Below are 26,868 nucleotides of genomic sequence, written 5' to 3'. Positions count from 1 at the left end.
ATTTTTTTCTTTAATTATACCTAATTCTATCCCACCCCCTTTTCTTGTCTCTGCTTACCTTTTGTTTATGAAGCTAAAAACCCTTTTGCTATGGTATTTTCTTATTAAAATATGCAGGCATACGATGCAGGTGGTCTCTCTGTGACTGAGAGATATTGGCAGGAAGGAGGAGAAGTCTATGTTCCTGCTGTGTGCAGCAAGTGTTATGTGAATAAATAAATCATTTCAGTTTCCATCATAACCAGCCTCTGGCTTTTTTCCCAAACACACAAAGAAAGAACAGATGAATGTGAGGCATTTTAAGGAAAGTATTAATTTCTGAGCCAAATAATTCACCAGCAAATGTGTTTGCAAATCCTTTGATTGAGAGATTACTCTTTTCCTCATGGATAGCAAGAGCTTTTAGCGAAATAGAAATGTAGCTGATAATATGTGTAAGATTCATTAGATAATCTTCCATATGCATCTGACTTTCTTTTCCTCCAAGCTCAGAATGAAAAACAGTCTTATATCAGGACTTATGCTGCGTATAAGTTTTTATAATTTGTAAACATTGTAGGGATGTCCTTTCATTTGTCTGATGCTGACAGCATATTGATGAAAACTATTACTGTTCTGCAAAGGATATTGTCATACTAATGATACGGTGTCCTCAGAGCATTGATCAAAGAGCATATTGATAGGAAAACAAAACTTGCACCAAAAGGAAAGAAAGGACTTACATTCCTGTCAGTTCCTAAAGCAGATTGTTGGAAGGTGTGACATATTATAACAAAATTTCAGCCTTTCTTGTTTGTTGGAAAAAAAATCCCAATACTTCAGAACTCTGATACAGAGGCATTTTCTTAATGCGACTATGTTTTCTATGAAATTATTTTTAGAAAAATAATGTGACTGAAGTACTGATACATATTTGTTTAGGGCAAGATGGGAGATACATCATCAGATTGCACTAGGGAATTCGGGAGCTGACATGTCCTTCCTCTGCCCCATTCACTTTTGAAGCTATTATTTTTTTCTGTCTCTCTGCTGAAAGCAGTGAATGGTTTCACATCTGAAGTGAATAGAAGTACATTTTTCACTGGAATGAAATTCTGTTATCTCCACCACAATGTTTATAAACCTCAGATAATAAAGCACCATTTTTTCACAGAGTTAGAGAATGGAGGTATTTTTCTTTTTCCGGGGGGGGGGAATGCAGTCTCATATTAGTGATTTAGTTTGGCACATTATTTAATCTTAAGCCTCTGGTAAATCACTCCTGGTTTAAATCAAAGGTAACAACTTTGCATTTTAACATGTCTAGCCTAGAAAGGAAATTCCTTTTTTTGGCTGCTGAAATGCCCAACCCAGACCTGTTAATCAGGATGATCAAAGCACCTTACTCCTGGTTAAATACTTCTCAAGAGTAAACAACAGCATCGTACCCTGCATGATTTCTGATCATAGACTCAATAGGGGACTCCCGGCAGAAGGAGTGCTAGCAGTCACTACATTGACGTATAGAAAGCCGTCTCTGGAGAGGTATGTCTTAAAAATCCATCCATCACTGGGGAAGAGCCACCCATCTACTTAGTTAAGACTCTTTCTCTAACACAGAGAGAGGTCTTTCAGTGTCCATACCTGCCAAAGGGCTTCCAGCCTACATCTTCCAAGTACTTTGAGAAAGCCAGAACCACTACCCAGCCTGGGAAAGGATGTACAACATTTGCAAGCAGGGCTTTGTTTAAATGCCCTGTTAAGAGTTGCCATGTTCCTTTTAGGATTGTAGTTCTCCGTCAGAAAGGAGCAATGATTGTTTAACTGTCTTCCAGGGCTGCAGGTTTAACATATAATAAATTCAGGGGTTTGTCATTTTAGAACAGAAAAAATGTGTTAATTTTCACTTCTATGTAGCTTCATGATCTTTAGGATTAATACTGTGTAAACAAAACCAAAGTCTGAAACTCCTAACGCAAATGATTGAAGAACATTTCTTACGAGTATGCTTCAGTGAGGTTACTTACCTAGAGATGTAGTGGAGCTGAAATCATACAAGACTCAAGGAAAAAATAAAAGCTGAGATACAATAAAGCAGAGCTATGTAAGTCCCTATGCTACACTGTATAGTGATGCCATAAATCATATTTAGACAAGATACAATTAATTTTATGTATTTTTTTCCTTGTCCTCTTTTACATTTTGCTTCCCATTCTTCTCAGATTTAATTTTTAAGGTCATTTTTGTCTAAATTAAGTAACTTGCGCTTGATACTGAAATGTGATTTGACACTAATATAGCAGCAAAACTTTAAAGACAAATTATGAAGAATCATCTTTTTTACTTTTTACAAAAATGTTCATTAAAATTCACCACTGAAAAGTGTCAAAGGATACTAATCCACTGTTGCTTCCCCGAAACGTTTTGAATTAAGGAAGGAGAAGGAGTAAAATAGGTTTATTAGAACCTTTTTGAAACAGAATAGAATCCAATTATCATCCATTGCTACAGAGGCAGCAGTCCTTAATCCTATTTATTAGCTCTAAAAGATATCATCATGGAATTTGGCTGCTAGTATGGGAAATATATTTGTATCTTCCATAAGAAACATGGGAGATGAGTGAGCTGGGTACAGGGTGGTGAGGCACTGGAATGGGTTGTCCAGGGAAGTTGTGAATGCTCCATCCCTGGTGGTGTTCAAGGCCAGGTTGGACAGAGCCTTGGGTGACATGGTTTAACGTGAGGTGTCCCTGCCCATGGCAGGGGGGCTGGAACTAGATGATCTTAAGGTCCTTTCCAACCCTAACTATTCTATGATTCTATGATTCTATGTATTTATGTATTTATCCTTTTCAGAATAACTATACTTCCACATGGGAGCCTGCGAATACTTAACGCTTCAAAGTCTGATGAAGGTCGGTACTCATGTCAAGGTGTAAATGTATTTGGATCTGCAGAAATCATTGCATCAGTATCTGTTAAAGGTATGAAAAAAATAATGATAATGATGATTTCTCCTTACCAACATTTCATTATTGCTTAATATCCCCTGCCAACCATAGAGCAACACTGTACAGGCAGAATAAAGTATTTTTAACAAGCTGGGGGCGCTAACCTCCATCTGATCAAACATCCTATTCCTGCATCAGAAAGCAAACCCCACCTGCTCTCTCACAGTTATATGTCAGAAGTATTAGTATATATAATGAATCACTAAGGTTATAAATAATTCTATATGTAAAAGAATCAATATCCCTTTTAACATATTTTAGCTTATTCCTACCTCTTCCTGCATGGGAGCAAAGATTAGGATTGAACAATAATTGTATCAAATATAAATCTAAGGAAAAGTAGTTCTTTAGGACAGTGATAAAAATCAAAACAGTGAGTTGCAGTACATTTCTAAACCACATTTTTGACACTTTTCAGATGAATTCTTATATGATCAGAGGTTTTATTTTAGGTGTTCAAGTCTTCTGACTTTATTTTTCAAGCTTCTTCCTATATTTAGTGTGCCTGGAAGCACCTTTTTCTATTTTAAGTAACAAAACTGAGATCTTCATGCAATCACAAAATTCCAGGTGCTTTTTCTGACTTTTTCTGAGTCTCATAAAATCAATTAACTAATGCATCTCAGAACTCCTATAGATTGTGTTAAGGATCCTGCCTTACTGCTTCCTGTACCTTCTGTTCACCACTGCCATGTGTGCATTATGAATATATTTCAGTATTTGACACAATGTATTTGAAACAAACAGTAAATGTAAGCTCTTAGTAGACTAAACTGAACTCAATCATATTATTTTCACCTTGCATTATAACTGGACTTTCATCTAAGTGTTCCTAATCCATCTATATTTTAAGAACCTACAAGAATAGAGCTGACTCCCAAGAAGATAGAGTTAACGGTTGGAGAAAGCATTGTCCTCAGTTGCAAAGCCCTTCATGACAGCACACTAGATGTCACTTTCTATTGGACACTCAATGGGCAGCCAATTGACTTTGAAAAAGAAGGTGGACACTTTGAAAGCATCAAGGCAGTAAGTGACCATGCGTTCGGCATCTGTATGCAGTGAACTGATAGAAAGTTGCATGCTTTTACATGTCTCCCGTTTATCAAATTCTGACCAAATTGAAATATAACTGGTTTCTTTAATGGTTGGAAAGAAATACTACCTGGAGGAGGTGCAAACTGCAGGTCACTAGAATTACTGCAAGTAGTTCTAATCAAGACGATATTGAATGTAAAGTTATACATCCTATTATTAGTGAGGCATCTGATGATCTTTGTGAGGGAACAGAAAGCAGTTTGAATGTAATTCTCCTTACTTACAATATTCCGCTGATTTTGATACAGAAAGGATGCTGCTGTAAGCACTGATGTCTTTCTCACAGATAAAATGGCTGTTGGAATGCCTTCACCTCCCAATGCTTTCATCTGCCTAGTATATATTTTAATACCTGAATAGCAGTGTACTTAATTTTCCAACTGCCCTGCATGAGGTAAGTTCTAGCTGGGTAGTCATTATTTAAGTCAATAAGAATCATATGGAAAAAATACGCATACCAATTTCAAATATTACCCCTAGATTCAAAAACAATCTGACCAAATAGCATGATAAAGTCATTCAGCTTTGGCTGTTGAATGCAAAATGGTTTGAACTTTTCTTAGTAGAAAGAAATCTCATAGTGTGAACAGGTTTGGAGATAGAATCTACAGTCATTTAACTCAATCTTCCCACTAATGAAATGTAAATCAAATGTTCATGTTATGTTAACAGAAAAAAAAATGAAGCTCACAAAGATCAGGAAATTTTAAAATTTAATGTATCTGAGTACAATGTACTGAAGGTATCTTAGCATTAAAAACCTTGTCAGCTGCAGTAAATTTATTCTTCCGCTTACCTCTATGGAAGTTATAGCATTGTTTTTGTTTTTTTTTTATTTAGTTTTACTTCAACAAGTTTTCAGTTGAAAAACATTAGTCAGGTGTATCTTAGTTTGAAGGTTCTTGCTGTACTTATCTTCATCCGAGGAAGTCCAATACTCAAAATCCATCACTAAATATATAGGAAGGAAACCTATCTGAAGTGTCTTACATGGTTCCTTCAGTGCATTTCAGCATCTTCTGAGCCGAAGAGAATTTTTAATCGGTGGGAAAAATCCTCGGACTAGGAAATTTTCAAAGTAATTAATTAAAGTAAAGCTAATTTAATGTAATTTCATTCCTTTCATGAAAACAGGACTTTGTAGATTTTTCATTTGTTAATTTCATTTCTTCAAGAGAAAACCCTCAAACTGATAGAAGTAAGACTCATCCAAAGGGAGAACCTGGTAGATGACATACTAGGACTATTTTCAGACAAATATTCATGCAAAACTCACTGAAATTACCGATTTGTTTATTGTCCTGATATGCCGTTGTCATTGTTGCAACTAAAATTTTGCCTAGTAGGTTTAACCAGCTGTTTTAGCATGAGTTTAGGACTTCCTTCTCCCTTTGTTGCTAAAGAGTCACTGCTCCTTTAGTAGGTGAAAATGGTATTAACCACTCATGACAGTCAATGCTCAATGTCTAAATGACTAAGTGGATTAAAAAAAAACCAACTTATTAAGTAAATGTATGGCATCCTTCTTTTTAGAGACACACCAAGAAATTTTTCTTTTTTTCCTAAAAAATAGTTTTTTACAAATAGCAAACTTTGAAATAAAAAAATAAAATCAGGCTGAAGAGAAGGCATTGCATATTTTGCAAAATATTACAAAATTAGGTCCTACCTTGTCACTGTTAAACCAGTGCTGAAATAGTGAAATCTGTGCAGCTCTAAAGAAATACCAAAATGAAGCATAAGACCCTTATATTTTTAGACTGGGCAATCTACATTTGCCTTTATAAGATTGCTCATACAAGAGATGGTCAGGCCATGCTAAATTTACTTACATTCCTAACTCATTTAAGCGTCAAGACATTTCTGTTACAGCCGGGGGGAGGTGGGGGGGTGGTGAACACTCCTTTTCAGAACAGAGCTAACAAAACATGACCCGCTTTTATGAATGCTGTTGGAAACATAATATGACACATCCTTCTCCCTCTTTGAAAAGTAGCAGTTAAAATATATGTAGATTTCCATTCACCAAAAGGCATCTCTTGATTTTTACATTGTCCCAAAATAAAGATGAATCAGTTGAGAGATGCAAAACTCAAAAGTAGCAATTGTGGTATTACAGGATTTTTATTTATTTTTTTTGTACACAAAACCTCTATAATTCCCATAACTACTCATTTGTGGAATGTTGTCAATTGTATCTCATTATCATTTCCATTAACCACGTAAGTATGTGAAATTAATCACAAGGATGAAAATGCATTTCTTTACTTCATTAAAAACTAAAGCATGATCAAGTACTAAGGGAAAGCAAGATAAAATGAAACTCTTCTATTCTTCCAATCATGTACCCTATTTCAAAGGAGTGATACACAATATGATAAAGACACAGGTTTAAGAACGCAGAGAAAAGGAACTTGAAGAAAATTTGAAATCTGATAGAATTCCATCTATATCCCTTATTTTGCATTTCTGGATGAAATATGTTTTAATTGCATGAGCTAATCCTGAACAAAATGCTTTTTTTATGCAGGACACTTAAGATAAATTATATCCCTTCTGTGCATGAAGTTATACATCTGTTTTGTTCTGCAAGCACTGACACTTCATCAGATAAAAAAAATGTTCAGGTTTCTTTGGGTTTTGTTTACTTGTTTGAAAGCCTGACAAATTGAACATTCTTTGAACGAATTTTGTTAATAACAAAACCATTGTCAACCTTTCACCACTGGTTGCTTTGCTCATACTCTCACTGTGGGACACCCAGGTGTTAAGTATGATGAACATTTTGATGCTTAATGCAGTGTTATAAAAGCTATCATTAAAGTAACATTTATTTGGGCTGTAGATAAATTTCCATTTGCTAAAATAGCACACTCCCCAGCAAATGCAATTAAAAGGAAAAGCTCCTCCTAATAATACATATTGCTTTGCTTGCTTATAAATTACATCTGCAGCCTTTTTACAAAAAATAAAGTGTTACCATTTTTCATACTGAGAACTAATTTTTATACAAATTGATGGCATTTTTGCTGTTATTTACTGAGCTATCAAGGATTTAGTACCTGTGGCAATTTAGGTACTTCAGGGACTTGCCTGACAAAAGGAGAAGTGTGGAAAGGATGTCAAGTAGAACAAAACCGTGCATGAGAGGAATATTAAGGAAAAGAGACCGAACTCCATTGCAGTGATAGCTGTAGACTGCACTCTATGAAAGGAAAGCATCCCAAAGGCTGTGTGTGCTTAACTACACAATATGCTTACTTTATAGCAGAACAGTAATGCAAAGGGTTGCATATGCCCAGAGTCTTCTGGCACTTAGAAAGTCTTGCTCTGTCTACCAAAAGTCTTTATAACATTTTAGGTTCTGTGAGGGGCAATTTTGCATGGAAGCCTGAATTCCTAAGATTTTGTTTTAGCAACAGTTAGTACTTGAGCACAGAAAATATAGACCTGCTTGCTTTTATTAGGTTAACTTTGATTTTCTGTCTGTTGTGCCAAATCCAGAAGTCCTGTAGAATTTTCTTATTCTAAGATCTCCACTAACTTAATTTTGTCCTATGGGTATCCCTTTTCTAGCTTAAGACATCTTATTTTGTAAGGAGGTTTTCATTCAGCTACCATCATTCCAACTCTGTGTTTGAAAGCCAATACTGTTTTCATGGCAGCCAAGAAAAATGATTTATTGTGGTTATCCACAGATTGGTAAGCAGCAGCATTGCTCTTAGTGTCCCTCACCTTCACCTCCATGAGTACCTTTCAGACTAAAAAAAGTGATTTAGTCTCAATATCTTCTTGGTCTTTGATCTTAACTTAAACTGCCACCATGGGAAGCAATAAGCACAACTTGTCATGTTATATTTTACAGTGGTCATTTGTCCGCATGGAATTGAATTGCAATCTGCGGTTTCACTTAGAAAAGACCAGTAGATACAGACCACCCAGTACTTTAACGACTCTCTAGCACTGGAGACTTCAATCTGATACCATAGAACCTGTGAAAGAGCATAACTTTTCACCTTTCCTTACATTTTCAAGTATCTCCTTAGCTTGTTGAAGTGCTTTGATCATGTTTTAAAAGTTAAGACTAAAATTTCCTAAACAATTTCTAACTAGGCTGCACTAAGTTCTATGCTACATGGAATCAATTAAAACAGCAGGCTGTTAATATTAATGTCTTTCCTTTTTATTTGACATTAAATAAAGCTAATAAAATAGGTGGTTTATTTAACACCCTTCTTCCTCCCCACACTGAGGAAAACAGCGATATTCACAAGTCTTGTAGAAGATATGTGCTTTTCTATTCAGGGTAAGACTGCTATATCAACCTCATCACTATTAATTTGCTTCATTGTTTGTCACAATACTTCCCTCCTGATGGAAGAGGCTGAACACAGCCATCACTGTCAGCTCAAATCTCCAGGTATTTCAGCCCCATGCTCATTACCACGTTTTGCCCATTTGCACGCTACAGCAGTTAAATATTCTAGTAATCAGAAGCAGTTTCAAAACAAAAAAAATAAAAAAAAAAAATCTTTTCTTTTGGTAACACAGATTTGTCTTAAACTAGGGAAGGTACAAAATGGAATAAAGACTTCTGGTCAAAATACTTTGAAATGTGTGTTTTTTAACTAGTAACTACGAAACAAAACCTGAACACAATGAAGGCCACAGTCTAATAATGAACTTCCGGGATATAAACACTCCCAGTGAACTGATTGAATTTATAGACCTACCTGCACGCTGTGTTAGAATGGAACATGCTGGACATTTCCCAGAAACAAAATTGCACATAAAACTGGTGTACTCAAGTGCTTGTGGCTTTGGCTATGAATAGAGAGCAGGGGAGAGAGATGATAAGTAACACCTCCTCTACTTAATTTTACTTTGGAGAGGAGAGATAGATGAGCATTTTGGAAAATCTCAACATTCCTGAATACCAATTATTACAAAAAAAGTATTTCTTTCTATACCAGTTTATTCTATTAAGCTATTTTGTACCATTCATTGTTTACAAGAAGAATTCTAAAGAAAAATATCTTGGGATAAATAGAAGACTTTTCATGACAATCCATTTTTTCCTGTTTGCTTGCAGCTGATCGGTCTTTTAACTGCTTGGCACAGTGTTAACCTGGGTAATAACAGCACAGCCAATCGTTTGAATGCCTGATCAATATCTGCCTTCCTAATGCTAAAGCCTTCCTTTTATAGCCCTGCTGTCCATTTTTCACTTGCAGCATTGCAACCTTTCTCCTGTGCTGTTGTAGCACTCCCTTGCAGTTCTTATACTGCTGATCTTCTTGTTTTGTTCTCGTGGCCTTGCAGCTGCAAACTCCAATTGTGTTCCTGTGGTGGGGTCACATCAGACAAAGCTCCCACTGGCTCAAAACTAATGAAATTTAGGATTTCACTAATGAAATCCTAATCACGTGCCTGCTTGTCATTCTTCCTGCTTTAATGTCTTCTCAAAATGGCACGTGTCCCATATGAGTTTTGTTTTCGTTTCTGCCATTTTCACTCATCCCTGTCACCAGCTTTCCACTCAAATCGTATGTGTAGCTTGATGCTCGTTTTCCCTCTTGCTGCATCTTTGAACAGGGCACAGGCACCACGTATTGTTCAGTCTTTCTTCCTTTTTTTCTTATGGTAAAAACAGATACAGAACATTAATTCAGTAACATGAGTGTAGTGGGCCTCTCCATCCTGAAGCTTGCCATTTTATATCCCATCTTTTTTCCCTTTCCTTCCCATTTTCATTAATTTTTCTATGTTTTCCTTAATCCATAGATTTCACAAAACTATCCCAGTATGTGACATGCTATCTAACGTTTGATACTCATTTAATTTCAGCTCTTCCTCTGCCTTCTCTCAATAAAATGAATCAGTCATTTGCAGCAATTCAAGTTACACCTTAAAGTCCTCCCTATCCACTCCTAACACCCCAGACTCCCTGGCATCTGTTGCCAAGAACCAGTGCTCACCCAAACCAAATGTTTTCATTATTCTAGCATTCTTTATTCAAAATGCTCAAAAATGCTGCCACTGGAAGGGCTCACACATCCCCTAAAAAATTCTGACTGATCCAAAAACCTGAAAGCTTTTAAATCATCTTACTTCTTACACATGGGGAAAATGCAACTGGTGTATTATCAGGTATCCCTCAGTGAACCTGTGTCAGCCTGGACACTACCATTATAATAGTACCACATGCCATTAATCACAATAAAAATGATAACAAAATTTTATCTTCTTTGTTCCAACTGTGCTTATATGATTAAAAGACAGAAATCAGAAAATGATTTTCCATTATCACTATATCAACAGAGATCTGCTGCTTTTTAACAGATTAAATATTTGCGATTTGTAAACATCATAAAGAGTAAACAGGCAAGTGGCTGATGTGTTCAAAACTGAGAATTTGCATAAAATGTCACTTAAATTGTCCTGAATATATTATGAACAGAAGTTGGCTTGAAGCCAACAATCCATCATAATGTACAAAGATAACATTTCTATGAGGTTATTCTGTAATATAATTAGTTTGCTTCAGATAAATTCACCAAAAAACAACTCCATTGCTAATCAAATATGTCAAACAATCAAGATCCTAAGTGTGAAATCTTTTTTTTTTCGATTTAATCTGTCTAAATTTCATTACTAAAGGGTATTTTGCTAAATAACATGTGCTAGTCAGGAGTTAACCTAACTTGTGTGTTATCTGTAAAAACTCATATATTTTAAATAATCATTTAAGATGAATAAGATAGCATCAACAATCCAGGTCTTTCATGTTTAGAATCAGATCTCAGTCACATTTAATTAGTGACCATTGTATTACTGTTATCAGTTTATACAGAATATGACCTTTCAAAAAGTTTTGGTACTTTTCAAGCTTTCAACCTCTCAAGCATTCTCTTCTGTATAGAAACCACTGTATAGAAACCACTTTGTAGGAAAGCATCTTCACCTCTCTTTATCAAGAGATTTAAATGACAGCCAGCAAGCCTCGGTAAACCCCTGTGGTCCATAGTAAAGACTTTCATCATAAAAGTCTTCCTGCACTGGCAGTCAGTGTTTGCCCAGTCTTTTCTTTTTTTTTTTTTTGCCATGATTTACGCTTTTGTTGAATCATGATCATTTATAATAGTCTCAGTCTTTTTTAGACATATTCTTACCAAGCAGAAAGGCAATTTTCACTGCATGTTGTCCAGGTTGAGTTCCCAACCCGAGTCATAGGTACAATAATAGGCAGCCCTTCTAGACTCCAGGTCTTTGCAGTGCGGAAGCTGGGGGCTGCAAACCACCACATTATCTCTTTTGACTACTCAGTATTTTGAACTTCCTTGCCTTTTTGTCTCTCTTTTCAAGATAATCAGAGCTTCATTCACAGAACTGCAGTTGGAGTGTGGAAGGGAAATATGACGTTCAATGTGGGAAATGAGCAGAATTATATTAATGAAAGCTAGAATTGGTATAATGAAAACAGAATGATTTAAGGCTCCTTGGCTTCATGTGTATTTTCCACATGTGATCCTGTAGTTTGTACATATGTGGTGAACTGTGTAATAATCAAACCAATGTTTAATTCTTCCATGGAAGAGGTAGGGGGAGTAAACAAGAGACTTACTAGATGATAAAAAAATGTGCTATGGTGTAACTGTGAGCTCCAGTTCAAATGCTGGCAGATTATAGATTTTTCTTGTGTAAAGACTTCAAAAGAAAAGGCTGGATACTGAAAGAACCACTTTGGTTTAGAGATAAAAAATAAGTAAATGAATGGACAGATTAACAGGGAGGTTTCCTAGCAACTGTCTCGAGATAATGAACTGACTCTCATGGGAAGAATAAGTGTAATTCTCTTCACTTGAAGAACCACATGTAAAAGTTATTCTACTCCGAAGTAACTCACAACCTCTTAGGATTTATGAAATGGAAAGGAAAAAATCCACATACAATTTCTCTGTGGGGATGTGAGATGGCTGAAGACATATTAACTCAATAACAGTAACCTCTGCATGTTAGGTTTTTTTCCCCCTTCTGCAAATGCCCATCACTAGGGCAGTGGGTGCAAAAGGTGATTCTCATTGAGCAAAGTATGCATATTATGTACCTCTTGGAACCTTTTTAAATTTGGGGAGGTATCTCCGCAAATGCTATGTAGAGGTGGCACCGATTCTTCTTTAAAATTACTTCAAGCAAAACACCTTACAAGTGAGGCTAATAAAATACATTGCAGACACTACTATGACCTCAACAACTTTCCATGCTGGAGCAGAGAGAACAATAGATTGACACAGCACTCAGCACTGGAGCCACTCAGAAGCTGATGAATGGGATACATGTTAGCATAATATGAATTAGACAATAATTTGTGGTCCTAGAGAGAACCATTAGTCATGACAGATAGCATTGATAGCTGTATTATTATTTATTCACCGCTTAATGAAGACCAGAATTGTTTTCATTATTACACTAAGTCCATAGCTGATGCCGGCCTTGAAGGTTACATTTAGCTTTCCTTAAACTCATTAGAAGTTGGTTGTTAAACCTGTTTTGTGTTCTTTTGTATTGTTTTGTTTTAGGACTTAGCTTCGGTAAATTACAAAATATATTCCACACAGAAGAAGTTTATACTGAACAAATATAAATACTTTTGATACTTTGCTGAATGGATAATACATGATATTCAGAGATCAAGGAACATAGATTTTTCTAATAAAATGCTGCTTGGAACTAGTGCAAAATGCAGCCTGTCAGAGAAGAGCATGAAATTAGTGGATTAAAAAACAGCTTTTAAAAACATACACTTAACAAAGTTGAAATTTATATGTAAACACCTCTTATTTCATCTTTGAATGTCATTGAGACCACATAGTTGCTGATACACCAGGCTTTTAGTCTAGATGAGAGATCTTCTACACTGATTGCATCCATGTCACCCAGGTTTTGTCTTCCCCAAAGGGGAGGGCATGTCTCTGCTTCTACTGAAATGTTATGTCTTTTTCCACTGAGAGAAGACTAAAAGCAAAAGATGAGGTTTCTGATCTTAGATACTTTTCTTCATGAAGTGTCTGCTGCATTCCTGCTTAGCAGTTGGGGTTTCTTTAAAACTGACAATTGCTCAAGTTTAAGCAGCAGCTGCAATGACATGGTGTGGAGATTTTCTTAAGACCAGGAAGACCAGCACACCAGTTTAACACCCCAGGCCCTCTTGTGGCCTTGAACCTCGTATTGCAGCATAAATTGATCAACAAAATTATCTGTCTTCCAAGACCTGGAAAAGTCTGTAAAATTAATAAAGACCACTTTATAAATACCACTGAACAGCAAATAATATGGTAATTTTTAGAGGTCGAGGTCAACCATAGATCCTACTTATCTAAATAGAAGCTAAAATGTCTTCTTTCCCATGATCAGAAATCAAAGCATATATCCATTTGTATTAAACACAGGGAGATTAATTTATTTCCACTCAGACACCATAAACAATGCCGGCTGCACATCCTGTTGTGCTGTAATAAATGTGTTTCATGGGGCTCTATTGTACTGCACTGCTCTCCACTTACAGCAATGATTCTTTCAATTGCTGCTTGTCTGCCCAGTTACAAAGGTGTAGAGATGAAATGCATACATATTTTCCTGATAAGAAAATTAGGATTCACACAGTCATGAACCCTTTTGAAGATAGTGACAGCCAAGATTTTTAACAGCTCCTGAGCAATGAAACCAGACAGTTGCTATCCATTATGCTTTTCCTCCCACTTAACAACAAAACCCACATTAAATGTAAATTACCCTTGAGAGGGGACAAATGTGGACTGATTCTGGTGTTATCCTTGTAATAGCTGAGGCTTTGTACCAGAATTACTAATCATCTTGAGCAGCCCATGTTTCAATGGCTAATAAATGCTGCAATGCTGGACAACTACAAAAGAACTTGTATCCTGAAGTTGACTCCTGATAAGAGTGTGCGCTCTTCTTTTACATTTAGAAATGTAAAGTACTCAGATACTGTTTTCCACTGATGTGATTTCTGATATGTCAGAGCAAGAATACAGGAATTTCACTATACCCTGACTAGTCTGAGTATCTTCCCTCCAGCAGCATCATTAACAAGGCCACTTCAGAAGGCAAAATACTACCTTTGAATTCACACTTTTAGATTCAAAGGTGCAATGGATCAAGTCTTTTAGATCTTCACACATTCCCTATGGTCTCGATGGCCCACTTGATGTCTCACCTGTCTTTTCCTTCTTTGGATGTGAATATACTTCAGCGAAGATTTTGCCTTAGTGCTGCATTGAATATTACGATAAATTCAGTTCCAAAGATGCAAATGAAGAGAAGATTGGCTGAAGAAGGAATGCCAGGGATGTGATGAAAGGGAATTCTTCTGCCGAGAAAGGAAAAAAAAAAATATATATATAGAAGATTGGATCTTGGAACAAATTCTAATTCATCTTGTCTTTGATGAGCTTGGCATAAGAGATAGAAGTATGCAAATGACAATTGTGTGGTACAAAAAATCAGACATGTTACCGATAGTGCAGGTGATGAAAATGACACATGGGGACAGACAAGAAATGTAATACTTTAAAGAACAAGGTCATGTACGTATGGACAACTGGTTATAAAGTGCAAGCTTGTAACTTTCAAATGATTAAGAAGGATAAAGTTCTGATTTTATCTACCTAAGCACAGAATAAGTACGTGCCAAAAAAGGCAAATATGAATCTAGATGAAGTCAATGACATATTTGCAGCACTGCTTGAGAAGTATCAACTTGTACAGCATTTAAAGAATTTATTTTGAATGCAGGGAACAGTCCTACTAATTCAGGATTGAAATTGCTCAAATTAGAGCTACTGCACAGGAATATTATTACACAGGGAAAGACTGCCAGTCTTTGCTTGATTAGCAAAATAAAAACAGATGGATGGATAGATAGATAGATAAATAGATAGACAGATAGATCTGAGAAGGGAAATGCCAATACTCAATAAATGTTTCTTAAAGTAAAACACAAACGAGTTGCCTATAGCCATTTGTATATAATACTTATCATACATTAATTTGTATTATACTATATTAGCTGTGTAGTAATCAAGTATTAATATGTAACATATAAAATGCAATATAGGGTATATGGTAAATATAATTAACTATAGAAATATATAATGTCATATGTAATATCCTACTACATTTATTACACTATACCAGATTATATTATATACTACATACTACATATTTTTATATATATTTTCTATATGCATAGTATTATATAAGCTCTAGATAATGGTTAATAGCAGAATAATATAATAGTGGTTTATATAATACAATATTATTTATAATATACTGTTATACATTATAAACTATATTGGGTTTTGTAAATATTAAAAATATGCATTATATATCGTAGGTTGTGTATTATATAGTCCATAATTACATTATACAAATGTTATGTGGAATGTGTAATATAATGTTATTCAAACTGTACATTTATGCTGAAAAAACTTAACATTTTAGTTTCACATATTGTGGAAAGTAGCAATGATAAGATAATTTTGAGATATTTGCAGGACATTGTCTACACTCAGTTAATACATTAAAGTTATTTCCATTTTAATTTCCATTAAAGTTATTTCCATTTGTAATTTTAAAACGTAAAATTATTTCCATTTACTCTTTACTTCTTGAAAAGAACAAAAATACTTTACAGTAATTTGCTAAAATTGTAAGTGCTTACCTTAAATCAAAAATGTCGCAAGCATTTTTAGGATGCAGAATTGAGAAAGTAAATTGTAATTGCTACACCATGCTGTCCTGGTGACTTCTGTTCTCACTTACCTGTTCTTTCCCTGAGTAGTGACTACATTAAATCAACAATATCTATGGACTTGGGTTCTGAATCTGATGAAGTGAGATATATTGACTCCATTCAGTTTGGATATAGCAGTGATTTTGTACATGTAAAATCTAATATTACTGCTTTAAAAGGCAGTTTGACTTTTCCGTTCTTTTCTGCTCATAACTTTGGGACCTTGTAATTACTGTTGGCTGGAATACTAAAAAAAAATTGAACTGATTCTCTGTGTACACTCATTCAGGGTTTGCCTAACACAGATTTTGGTATATAACAGATTTCAACAGGAAAAATGTGAATCTGTTCATATTCAATCATATTTAGTATTAATTTCCTCTATGTTAATAAAAAAAAAAAATTATCTTTCAAGTTACCTTAATTTCATTACACTAGCAAAACATTCTTGAAATGTCACTGCACTGTAGGGAAGAGGAAGAGGAAGAAAGAACCCTTCATTTCTAAGAGGACTTTTTTAATACCAAGGATTGTGTCCAAAATATTTCTGTTCATCTCCTTAATGAATTTCTTTGTACTAGTTTGGGATAATTTTCTTTGAGCATGCAAATATGCACAGGGTGTTTTAAGCGAAGTCAAAGTTATTAAAAACCTGAAATCCTGTTCTTTAATCCCTATTAATAATTGTATAAATGCAGTGTTCTGATAATCCTTGAAAGAGAGTATTAGGGCGCATACATTTTTAAGATGAAAGCTGCAATGATGAGTTCCTCACACTGTGCAAAACTCCCTCACTACCTTGAACACAGATTTACTGAATTTTAAACTGGCACTTCATCCCTGTTTCAGCAAGCATCCTCTGCAGATTTAATGATCAGAAACATCCTCCTGATGCATGCTGGGAGATACGGCTGCAGGGTTCAGACGACAGCAGACACCGTGTCAGATGAGACGGAGCTACTTGTTAGGGGTGAGTATGCTTGCAGTGCCACCTGAAAACGTAATCACCAGAAACTATTGTATGAGGAAATTTAAATATGAGGGCTTCAGGGACACCTGTGCTACGCATTAATCTTCAGGTTTTATATTATTAAAAACAGCTGTGATTAACTTCCTGTCTTTGAAATTAGTTTCACCATACACTGACCTGCAGAGATGGCAATGAGAAACAAAGGACAGCTCATTAGTGGACATACAGTATTAAGAGAGGTAATTGCACAAAAGGTATACTGGATCGGTTAAAATGTAGACAATTATTCACATGGTAAGGTAGATGTGGTGAGTTTTGTGCTATTTTCTGTGATTCTTTTCATCTTATGGTTAAGCCATTCTCTCAGGTTTAAGAGCTTAGGGACATTCATTCAATCCCTAAGAGATGGGATCATGCAGCATTTTGATGCTGCATGATAGATATATGATATATGCATATATGATATATATATAATGATAGATATGAACAATGAACAAAAAGCCCCATAATATGACCGGGCTTTGGTGGTTTTTTTCACGCATGGAGTTGTCACCACCAAATTTTTACTGTATCTTTAGACCCAGTCTTTCAATCTGTTGCTTTACCTGTCATTTAACATTTTTGATTATACACAGGAATGCAAAGTCATTGTCCTGCAGGATCACAGATCATATCTGGGACACCAATTTGCTTACAATAAGCAACAAAGTTTACCATAAAGGAGAGCATTAGCACCATAATGTACATTCCATTAAGCAGAGTATTTTTTGCATTCTGCTTGCGTGTGCATACACATGTGTGTTCAGTGCCTGATGGGACTTGAGGACTTACAGTCCACTTACTGGCATTACAACTACTGGGTCCTGCAATTTCAAGATAAATGGGTCCCTGTTAGCTAGCACAGCTGGTTGGGCTTACCATGGATTGACATTTTGTGAAAAAAATAAATCAAGGTAGATATTTTATTAACATTTGAGAAACTCCAGATAAAAAAAAAAATCAAAACTATTTAGAGATAATATTTTAAAAATACTTATTCTGCCACATTTGTCCATATCCTTAGATTAGATATGTCCATATCCATCATTTTTAGGACAAATATATGCTTTAAATGTAAAGAATGTTTCTGGCTGACCGCAGGGCTCTTCACATTTTGATGAAAGTAGCTGTTAAAAATTTCCATGAAGTCACTTTGAAGACCATCAGATTTCTGTGAGCTATGGCACTATTGGGATGGTGGTATTCAGTTACCTCGACACAGGCATATAATGTGATTTCAGCTGCCTTATGAAATCTGATTCATCCTCGTGGGTTATGCAGGAGCTTGCGTGTTACCTTTACCTCTCAGACAGCTGGAGGCTCGATGGAGAAGCAAAGCAGTCTCAGCTTTAATGCTTACTATTAGTTAGGACACTGCAAATGGGCTACAGGATTATTTTCTAAAAAAATGCAGGTTATATAAATGAGTTCATTAAATTTGATGTAGAAATAAATGCTATTTTGAGGAAGAGATTTGAGATTAAAAACAAAGGGTGTTGTAAGCAGAATCAGAATGTATATATGTGGGTGTCTCATTACCATGCCACCTTGCTGATGAAATAAGAACTAAAACTGCTTTATAATGGAATTTAAATTCTTGTTTCTACAATTGGATAATTATAGGATACAGTAAGAAATATTTACATCGCTTCCACAAAATGCTTTAAACTGTGTGACTGCTTTTTTCCTGATGTAAAATTCAGTTTTCATGAAATTATAGGATGCAGTTGGTTTGCTGAAGTAGTTAATTTCCTTAAGATATCTGTGAAACTTATGCAAAAAAGGGCAGTAAGATCCTACAGTGTCAGTATTTCTTTCACTAAAAAATGGTTTTGTTTTGTATTGCAGAAAGTCTAATGCACATTCAGTGCACGGTTGCTAATAATTACTCTTTATAGACTTCAGCATTTAAAAAATCCAAAATATTTAGAATGTAATTTATCTCTTCTTATACTGTTGCAGGCATTTCATTTTCATTTCGGTGTCTAATACTTTTTTCTCCCCCTATCTCAGTATATAGATTGCATTCAGTAGTCTGCAGTTTGACACTGCGTGATGATTCCAGATTGCGGAACCTTCCAAGTTTATTTAGGTTTAGGTTTTGGATATACTGAACTTTACTTAGGAAAAGAGACCAGCAGCAGCAATTTCAATAAATATTTCAATAAACTCTGAAGAATTTGACCCAGCAGAGGAAATCATCATCTATGAAGAAAACAAATTGCCACTGAAATCCAAAGCTATATTCTTTCTTTCCAGTATAGTTTCTAGGTAAAATAATTTCATTTTAAGCGTATTTCAAAACATCTTCATGTTTTAAATGTTACAGCACGTGGCCAAACTGAGCTAGCAGAAGCTTTGTTATGAACTCTTAGAAGTACCAATATAAGCGAAGTTTCAGTGCATTCTTGTCTGACCTTACTCTCTCTCTTTTTGCCTCTGCAGAAAATGACAGTCTGGAATGCTGATATCATACCAGCATACAACAGCATTTTAATCATTAGTTATATTGTAAGGTTCATATGGTATTTTTAATATATCATTGTAATTTTTACTCAGCATTCTGCTTACACCATTTCTACAGAAAATAAGTTGGATATACAGAATAATTAAAATAATCTGATTTTCCCTCCTTTAGACATTAATGAATATCAGAATTATTGCTATTAGTAAAATGACTAAATTTATACTGAATTATGTATTCAGCTGGTGCATTATTTTTAAGTAAAAGGACAGATTTCTAGAGCTTTATTACAATTGGCTTGGAAGACGACTATGACTTGCTGCAGCCTCTGAAGAGGAAAGAGAAACAAACTCTTTGCAGACTCCTGTTGTGTATAACTAACATGCTGATCTTCAGCAGACATTCACCACTGCATTTTCAAGCAAGTGCAATGTCTCAGTATCAGTTACTGTGGACAAAGAATGGAGTATTCTTAAACCATATGTATCTTTTTGAAACCATTCTTGCTGGTTGCTCTATTGGAACATCCCTTCATATATGCCAGGGAACTGCGTCAATATTTTTGCCTTTGTTCTTTGCTCTGCATCATACAGTAGAAGTTGAATTACAAAAATGTCACCAGTGAAAGGCAACTTAAAGAACAGAGAATGAATTCAAGTAAATCTCAAATATTTTGAGTCTAATTACTTACAAGAAGGCAATTAATGGTGTAAGAAGACTTATGAATTTTCTACATATGTGTATGTGTATGTGTGTGCGTGTGTGAACAGCAAAAGAAATTAGGCAGCTGTGAGTTTCTATTCTGCAACTTCCTACAATAGGTTATAGATTTTTTTAAAACCATTTTCTATTTTCAAGACATTTTCAAATTTACTACCTTGCGGTTCTTGATTTTAGGTAAGTTGCAGTGAAATACATGTCTAATGTTATTTACATAATTATTATTATTTAATGAATCTCTTTCAGGAATACTTCAAGACTATATATGAAAGTATACTGTATATCATATTTGGTCAAAACGTAGATTCAAGTCCTGTGCACATCTACTAATCAAAACAAAACCTAAATACTTTTCTTAGCGTTTTGAAAATATGATTGAATTCTGTATATTAAAGTAAGAAATGACTTTTTAATAGCCCATATTAATTTCTCTGCTCCTTAAAGGCTGTTTTTCCAGCCCAAGTTATTTATTTTTACATTTCTACTTAATTTTTCTAATGCTACCAATAATGCAGATTTCATTAGGAAGAGATGTTCTCCTGGCAGCTGGACCTGTCAGGCTTTCCAGGTTATGTGTCTTGCATTAGAATCTTAGAATGGGTTGTGAATTAGAAGTATTTCAGAAGTCTCATCTGTCAGAAGTGGTCTTCAGAGATCTGCTGTCCTGACATAACTGACATCATCTGTTTAGATTCAGGTAGGCTACTAACTAACTTGCAAAATACTTTCTCTCCAAATTATAGTTCCACAAAATTCTTTGCCATTTATCATCACAACATGTTCTTATTATTAGGTACCTAAAAAAATAAGTCACAATCTTTTATTCATCCATCTGAGCTCCCTGACTCTATGGAAGTCCCCAGAGTCTCTGCACCCTGCACTCTCTGAATAAGGGTAGGATGAGAGAGGATCCAGCTCAAAGGCTTAGCTTGGTAACTGCAGTGCTCATCTATGAGGTAGGATACCTCTGCTTAGCTGTCTCTGACCCAGCCTCAATATCACACTTGTCTGTCCTCGAGGAAATTCTATACCTGCAGGCAGTACATTAGGTAGGATCAAGATGTGTTCAATCCTCTTTCTGAGGCAGAGTAGCTAGGAGCACAGAAGTCAGGAGACACTGAGGGCTTGACAGTGTAGGGCATAAGTTAGGGTGTCTCCAGCAACCTAAATATTTGCTTCTTCCACTGAGTTTACTTGTGCCCAAAAAATTAACGTAGTCCTCAGAGGAATCACTGTCAGCAGGTGAAGCTAATACATTGAAGTGTGTACTGGGAAAAGGAAAAGCTAAATAACAGGCATGGGTCCTCCACACCGGATTTGCCCTCCAGCAGGAAAATGACAGACAGTGGAAAAGCCTTAAATGCTACGATAAGATTTCCTGTAAAGCAGTCACCACAGCTCATAGCAGCATAAGAAGCCACATAGGGCAGATTGATACAGCTCAAGGACATCCAGAAGAGAAAATAGCTTTTGACTTAGGGTGGCAACTGTTCTGGCAAGAGGCCTGCACAAATGTCCTACTTCAGTGGAATCCCATAGTAGGAATTATGTATGTCTGGTAGTCAAAGAAATAGTTTTAGTGGAGTGAGTGAATATAAATAAATAAATAAATAAGTAAGTAAAATCACAGCTATGGACTCACATTCCTGACACCCAAGCTACTGCCTTATTTCACTTCTGTTTGCTCACCCAAGGAAAATATGTGCAGAACAGCTGTTTGCCATGCAAACAAGGATGCTTACAGGAGAATGTGGATACTCGCTACACAGCCAGCAAATGTTTTCCCCAGCACATGAAGTCATCAGCCATTTAAGAAAAAAAAATTGATTTATGTTTTTTTATGAATGTCATTCCTGTTCCTGACATCAGTCCAAGAATAGTTTTCCCATGTCACATGCTTTGCCTGGCTACCAGCCTTTATTTATCCACACAGATCTTCAGCTTTCAGTGAATACTAAATAGCAGAGGAGCAGAATAGCAGAATGTTTCAGCTTGGCTGGTTTTCCATCTATCATTGGCACAGCAGTAGTCGAGCTGTTTCTATACTGATTTCTCACAAAGAAGTGATTACTAAAGCAGAATGCTCTAATACAAGATAAATATGCATGTCGTGTTCTGACACTAATGATATGATCACAAACACGGTTACCAAACACCCAAGGACCAGCCAGGAGACTTGCATCTCACAGATGTCTCAGGTGATCTTGTAATCAGCAATATGTCAGGTTACCTGAAGACAGGGCCTCCTTGGTAAGTTAATTTGATTTTTAAAGCCTATCTTCCAAAAAGGGCTCATTATATTCTTATTTCCCCATTATGTTGCAGAAATTTGAAGCAATCTGTACATTCAAATTATCATTACAGAGGATATTTTTGGGATTCTGATCTTTTACCATGTTTCACTGTAAAGACATTTAATGCACCAAATACTTCTGCATAAAAAAGGTTGACACTGTGAAGGGGCTAACCTGTATTACATTATGGGGTCTAATCAGCTACATTAGAAAAAGATCAACAGTGCTTTTCACTTTGTGTTTATTTAATTCATCAGTACAAAATCTGTTACTCATAGTGTCCTGGGTTCAGCAGTAGCAGTCATGTTTTTCCTTTGTGTTAACTGGTGCAGTGCTGTGTTTTGACTTCCAGCTTGAGAACAGTGTTGGTGAAGCCGATGTTTTCGGTTGTTGCTAAGTGATGTTTACCCTGACCAAGGACTCTGTGAGGCTCATGCTCTGCCAGGGAGGAGGGGAAGCTGTGAGGAAGCAGAGACGGGGCGCCTGACCCGGGCTAGCCGGGGAGGTATTCCATACCACAGCACGTCATGCCCGGGGTGGGGGGTAACTGGGAGTTACCCGGAAGGACAGGAGCTTCCGGGTGGAACTCGTTTTCTTGGCCGGTGGTATCGTATTCTCTTCCCTTGTTATTTTCCCTTATCATTGTTTTAGCTGATAGTAGCGGTGGTGATTTGTTGCTGGGCTGTTCTTGTCTCAACCCGTAGGAGTTGCACTCTCTCGATCCTCCTACCCGTTCCTCCGGGGAAGGGGAGAGCCCCGGTGCGGGGAGGGGGGAGACAGACACGGACCTCGATTGTTGTCAGCTCGGCACCACTCACTGGGAGTGAGTGAACAAGTTACCTGACTGGGTTTAAACCACGACACATAGACAGGGGGATTTTGAAGAACACCAGCAGAACCCATAGCTAAGAGCAGAAGGCTACTTCTTACATCTGCTTTTGGCAGAAAGTGTTCCTTTGCTCTTGAAACACACAGTTTCTAATGAACCCATTTGAATCATCGGTTTCCCAAGGACTGCAATAAGGAAAAGTGTTAGTATAACATTTCCTACAAAAAAACAGTTGGTTTAAATTCCTTGCTGTTTCTTCTGCAAGTTTGGAGGGATGGCTTAGAAAAGCATCTGTACAGTTCAACAAAGAAAAACAGTTTGAGTCGGGAATGTCACATGAGAGTCTAACATGCTTTCACAAAGACCAGTGTGAGGCTCCTCTGTAGGCTGTAAAGAGCAGAGATCCCTTTTACCTGCACTGAGGTGGGTAGGACTCCTGGTGCAGCAGCATTTTCTGAGAACAGCAGTTTCCTGCAGGTTAGAGGATCACTGCAAAATTTACCATGATACTGTTGTCTAATGTGGCTGGGACAGTGCTTCAAACATTTAGAACCAAGGGATTTTTCCTAGATAAATCTCTATATTGCTAGCGATGATAGTGGTGCCACAAACACCGGTGTAGGTTATTTTTCAGAGTTATCCCTTTCCTGCATCGCATTAGTGTTAAGATCATCAGGATCAAATTAGGAATAGAAGGTTGTGAACTTAAAGGTTTTTTTTTATATCTGTCAAAGCTTCAGTGCCTAATCAATAGTACCAAGCGTCCAGTATTTTAATATTTATTTAATCAAATGAAAGATTTTTATCATAATAAATTACTGGGTTTAGTAACTTTAAGTCATCAAATGAATTCCATCACTTAAGTGCTGTCTGTAAATTATTCTTGCAAATCTGATTTACAATACATTATAGGCAAAAGAGTAAGCAGCATTGATTAAATGCTACTCAAACAGGTGCTGCATTAAACATTGCCTTAAACCAGTGTATGGATAAGCCAGGCTGCCTCCAAATTACCAAACTCTCTTTCAGATTGATCCATTTGTTCCAGTTACACTGCAGCCTTATCCCTGGTTTTGCAAAGGATCAAAGGGTACTAGTCCCAGAATTACTTATTTGGTGTTTGACTTTCTGCAGTGTAAATAGTGTGAACTGTAACCTGTAGCAAAGGTTGACACTACAAGGTAACTAAGTCTATGAAAGCATAGCAAACAAAAAGACCACTAGCTCTTTGCAAGCAAACTAAAGTAATGCAGTAGCCAGGCAGTTTGTTCATCTTTTTAATTTGAGATGATAAATAACAAAAAGAGCCATCTTCTGTAACAAAAAGAGGTAAAATAAAAAAGAAAAAGAAAAATTATTTCTGCAGGTTTCCTTATATTCACTGATCATATAAAAGACTTTCAGCACATCTAGTACTTTTAGTATTTATTTTATTACAATATTTATAGAAATGATTTCATATCTTACATATATATCATAAAATATTGTTTAGGAGATAAATAATTTAGTGGTCTTAGTCATCTTAGAAATAGACCTGTGATCTCTAAAAATTAACACAGTTAATTTTGTTTCAAATACTATCTCATTGGGCTATACTGAATGATTTTAGTATATTTAGATGCCAGATATTTTCTGTGTATTTTAGTGATAGTTTTTTCGCTGCAGTTTGCTCTATCTTTTACGCTCTTAATGCTCAAAATGTGTTTTCTACTGTTATGAGTGTTAATAGACTTTACGCTTTTCCAGATGAAGAAAATATAATGTCCATTCTTCTTAATTCTTTGTATCAGTGTTGTACGCTCCTGGAAATTTATTAGAATATACAAAGCTAATTAAAATCCTTTGAACCATACAAATATTAGTACAACATTCATGGCAGGAAGATTCCTTAAAATAAGCTAAATATCAACCTGCCTCTAGGATGTATAACATGTATTGTAAGACTGTGCACTAAAAGCTAACTAGATCACTGTACATACATCCTGTAAGTAAAATTAACTTCAAGATCAAACAGCTGCCTGGAATCTTTAAGATCTTGAGCAAAGAGCACTCATGTAGTGTGAAGGGATGAAAGCCTGTGTGACTACAATCTGTGGTTTAAGAGCACACATTTTGTGGTCTAAAAATAAAAAAGAGGTTAAAACTATACATCTTGTAGACTGGCAAAACTACCAGTCTAAGCAAGAAATCCACTAGCATGATATATTTTTGGACAAGTAATGTTTCCTCTGAACTCCAATGACCTGGAGCAAATATAACACAGGAACTGCTGGTTAGGTTGACCACACTGCTCTTTTCAATTGTGATGTTGCCAATAAAACTTAAAGACAAGCACTTAGGTTTAAAGGCCATCAAACACAACATTATTAAATGGAACGTAAACAAGGTCAGCATATTCTTGCTGGTCTTTGAAATTACATTTGCGCTGCAGCAGAGGCCAGGAAGATGCCCTAAGCACACACCCCATTAATTGGACTCAAAGAATATGTCCATAATAGTTTACTGCTCCCTGAGACCTATAGGTACAGCAGAGTTCCCATCCACACAGCTGCATTCCCCGTCCCCCACTCTTCTCAGAACAGGTTATGCATGACATGCTGCCTCCTGGGATCTGCCCCAGCCCAGGGTAATCAATTAAATGTGCCAAGGCATTGGCAGGGAAAGTCATAACCACACAGCGTCAAAATTACAATAGCGACTGGCTGACGACATAATAGCGTGTGTTCAGATCTGTGCTTTGTCCCTATTCAGCATATCAGTATAGCTAAAGCATTTACAAAATACTGCAAAATAATATATTACTGTAGATGGAGTGTCAGCCCTTTAAGCTACAGTCTCCAGACCAAAACATTTCCAGCAATCTCATCTTGTAACAGGACCTTTTTTATAATATCTTCAATGGTGTGAAAGGGAAAGAGATTCTTATCTTTAAAAAATTGTGGGGTTTTCTAGGAGTTTTAAAAAAAGCCTTTGTTCTAAGAAACTTTTTAGAAACCTCAACTTAACTCATATCTGTAACTTCAGTCAAAAAGTGCCTAGAAACAATTACAAAAGTACAAATCGGATGCGATGTTCACAAACTCAGTGCCTGAAAGAGACTGATGCAGTGCTGGGAGTGCTGACGCCTGCACTGTGACTGCAAAGAGGAAAGGGGGCAGCACACATCAGAATTGGAACTTCTGGCAAATGATGCCCTACAGTGCTAAAGGTAGTCAGCAGAGCCTGCCATTGAAAGAGACATGTCTAAAACTCAGGGTCTTGCTCTGTCTGGGACCTGCTAGGTATGCCATTCACAATACAATTGATAGGCTACTGGTGCTTTTCCTCCTGAGGTGAAATTTCAGTTCATGTTTGCTGCACTGTCTATCCATTTTGTGTCAAGTCACAACTCCCACTAGACAAAGATCCAGCTTAGAGGTTCTGGTCTGGCATCTAAGCTCACAGCAGTCAGAAGCTCTCTAAGTTGCCTTGCACAAATCCTCTATTTTTAGGTTTGTACAAGGCAGAGAAGTTATCAGGGCAAAGGAGCAAAGCATGATACATTTACCATGAAAGGTCTTCTCAGGCAGGACACCACGGATTTCTCCTGACTCTCATCCCTTGAATGAGTCAAGACTATTCAGGCTAGAATATCAGTATCTTCTCTTTC

The 26,868-nt window shown here is 36.3% G+C and overlaps 1 protein-coding gene across 5 annotated transcripts in view; it reads left to right on the top strand.

The window, feature by feature from the left end:
* Nucleotides 1-26,868, top strand: part of CNTN5 (contactin 5) — a 723,743-nt gene that overhangs the window by 653,288 nt on the left and 43,587 nt on the right. For all 5 annotated transcript variants that reach the window (XM_061457841.1, XM_061457839.1, XM_061457838.1 and 2 more), the window contains 3 exons: nt 2,836-2,963; nt 3,844-4,019; nt 16,753-16,873. In XM_061457841.1, the coding sequence (XP_061313825.1) occupies nt 2,836-2,963; nt 3,844-4,019; nt 16,753-16,873 (425 nt within the window). The remainder of the gene's footprint in view (nt 1-2,835; nt 2,964-3,843; nt 4,020-16,752; nt 16,874-26,868) is intronic.

This window comes from Pezoporus flaviventris, unplaced genomic scaffold (assembly GCF_033815535.1).
Source record: "Pezoporus flaviventris isolate CSIRO_AGI_PZ_B2104156 unplaced genomic scaffold, CSIRO_AGI_Pfla_v1 ptg000025l, whole genome shotgun sequence".
In the NCBI taxonomy this organism is placed as follows: Eukaryota; Metazoa; Chordata; class Aves; order Psittaciformes; family Psittacidae; genus Pezoporus; species Pezoporus flaviventris.
This window is presented reverse-complemented; position numbering and strand designations above follow the sequence as displayed.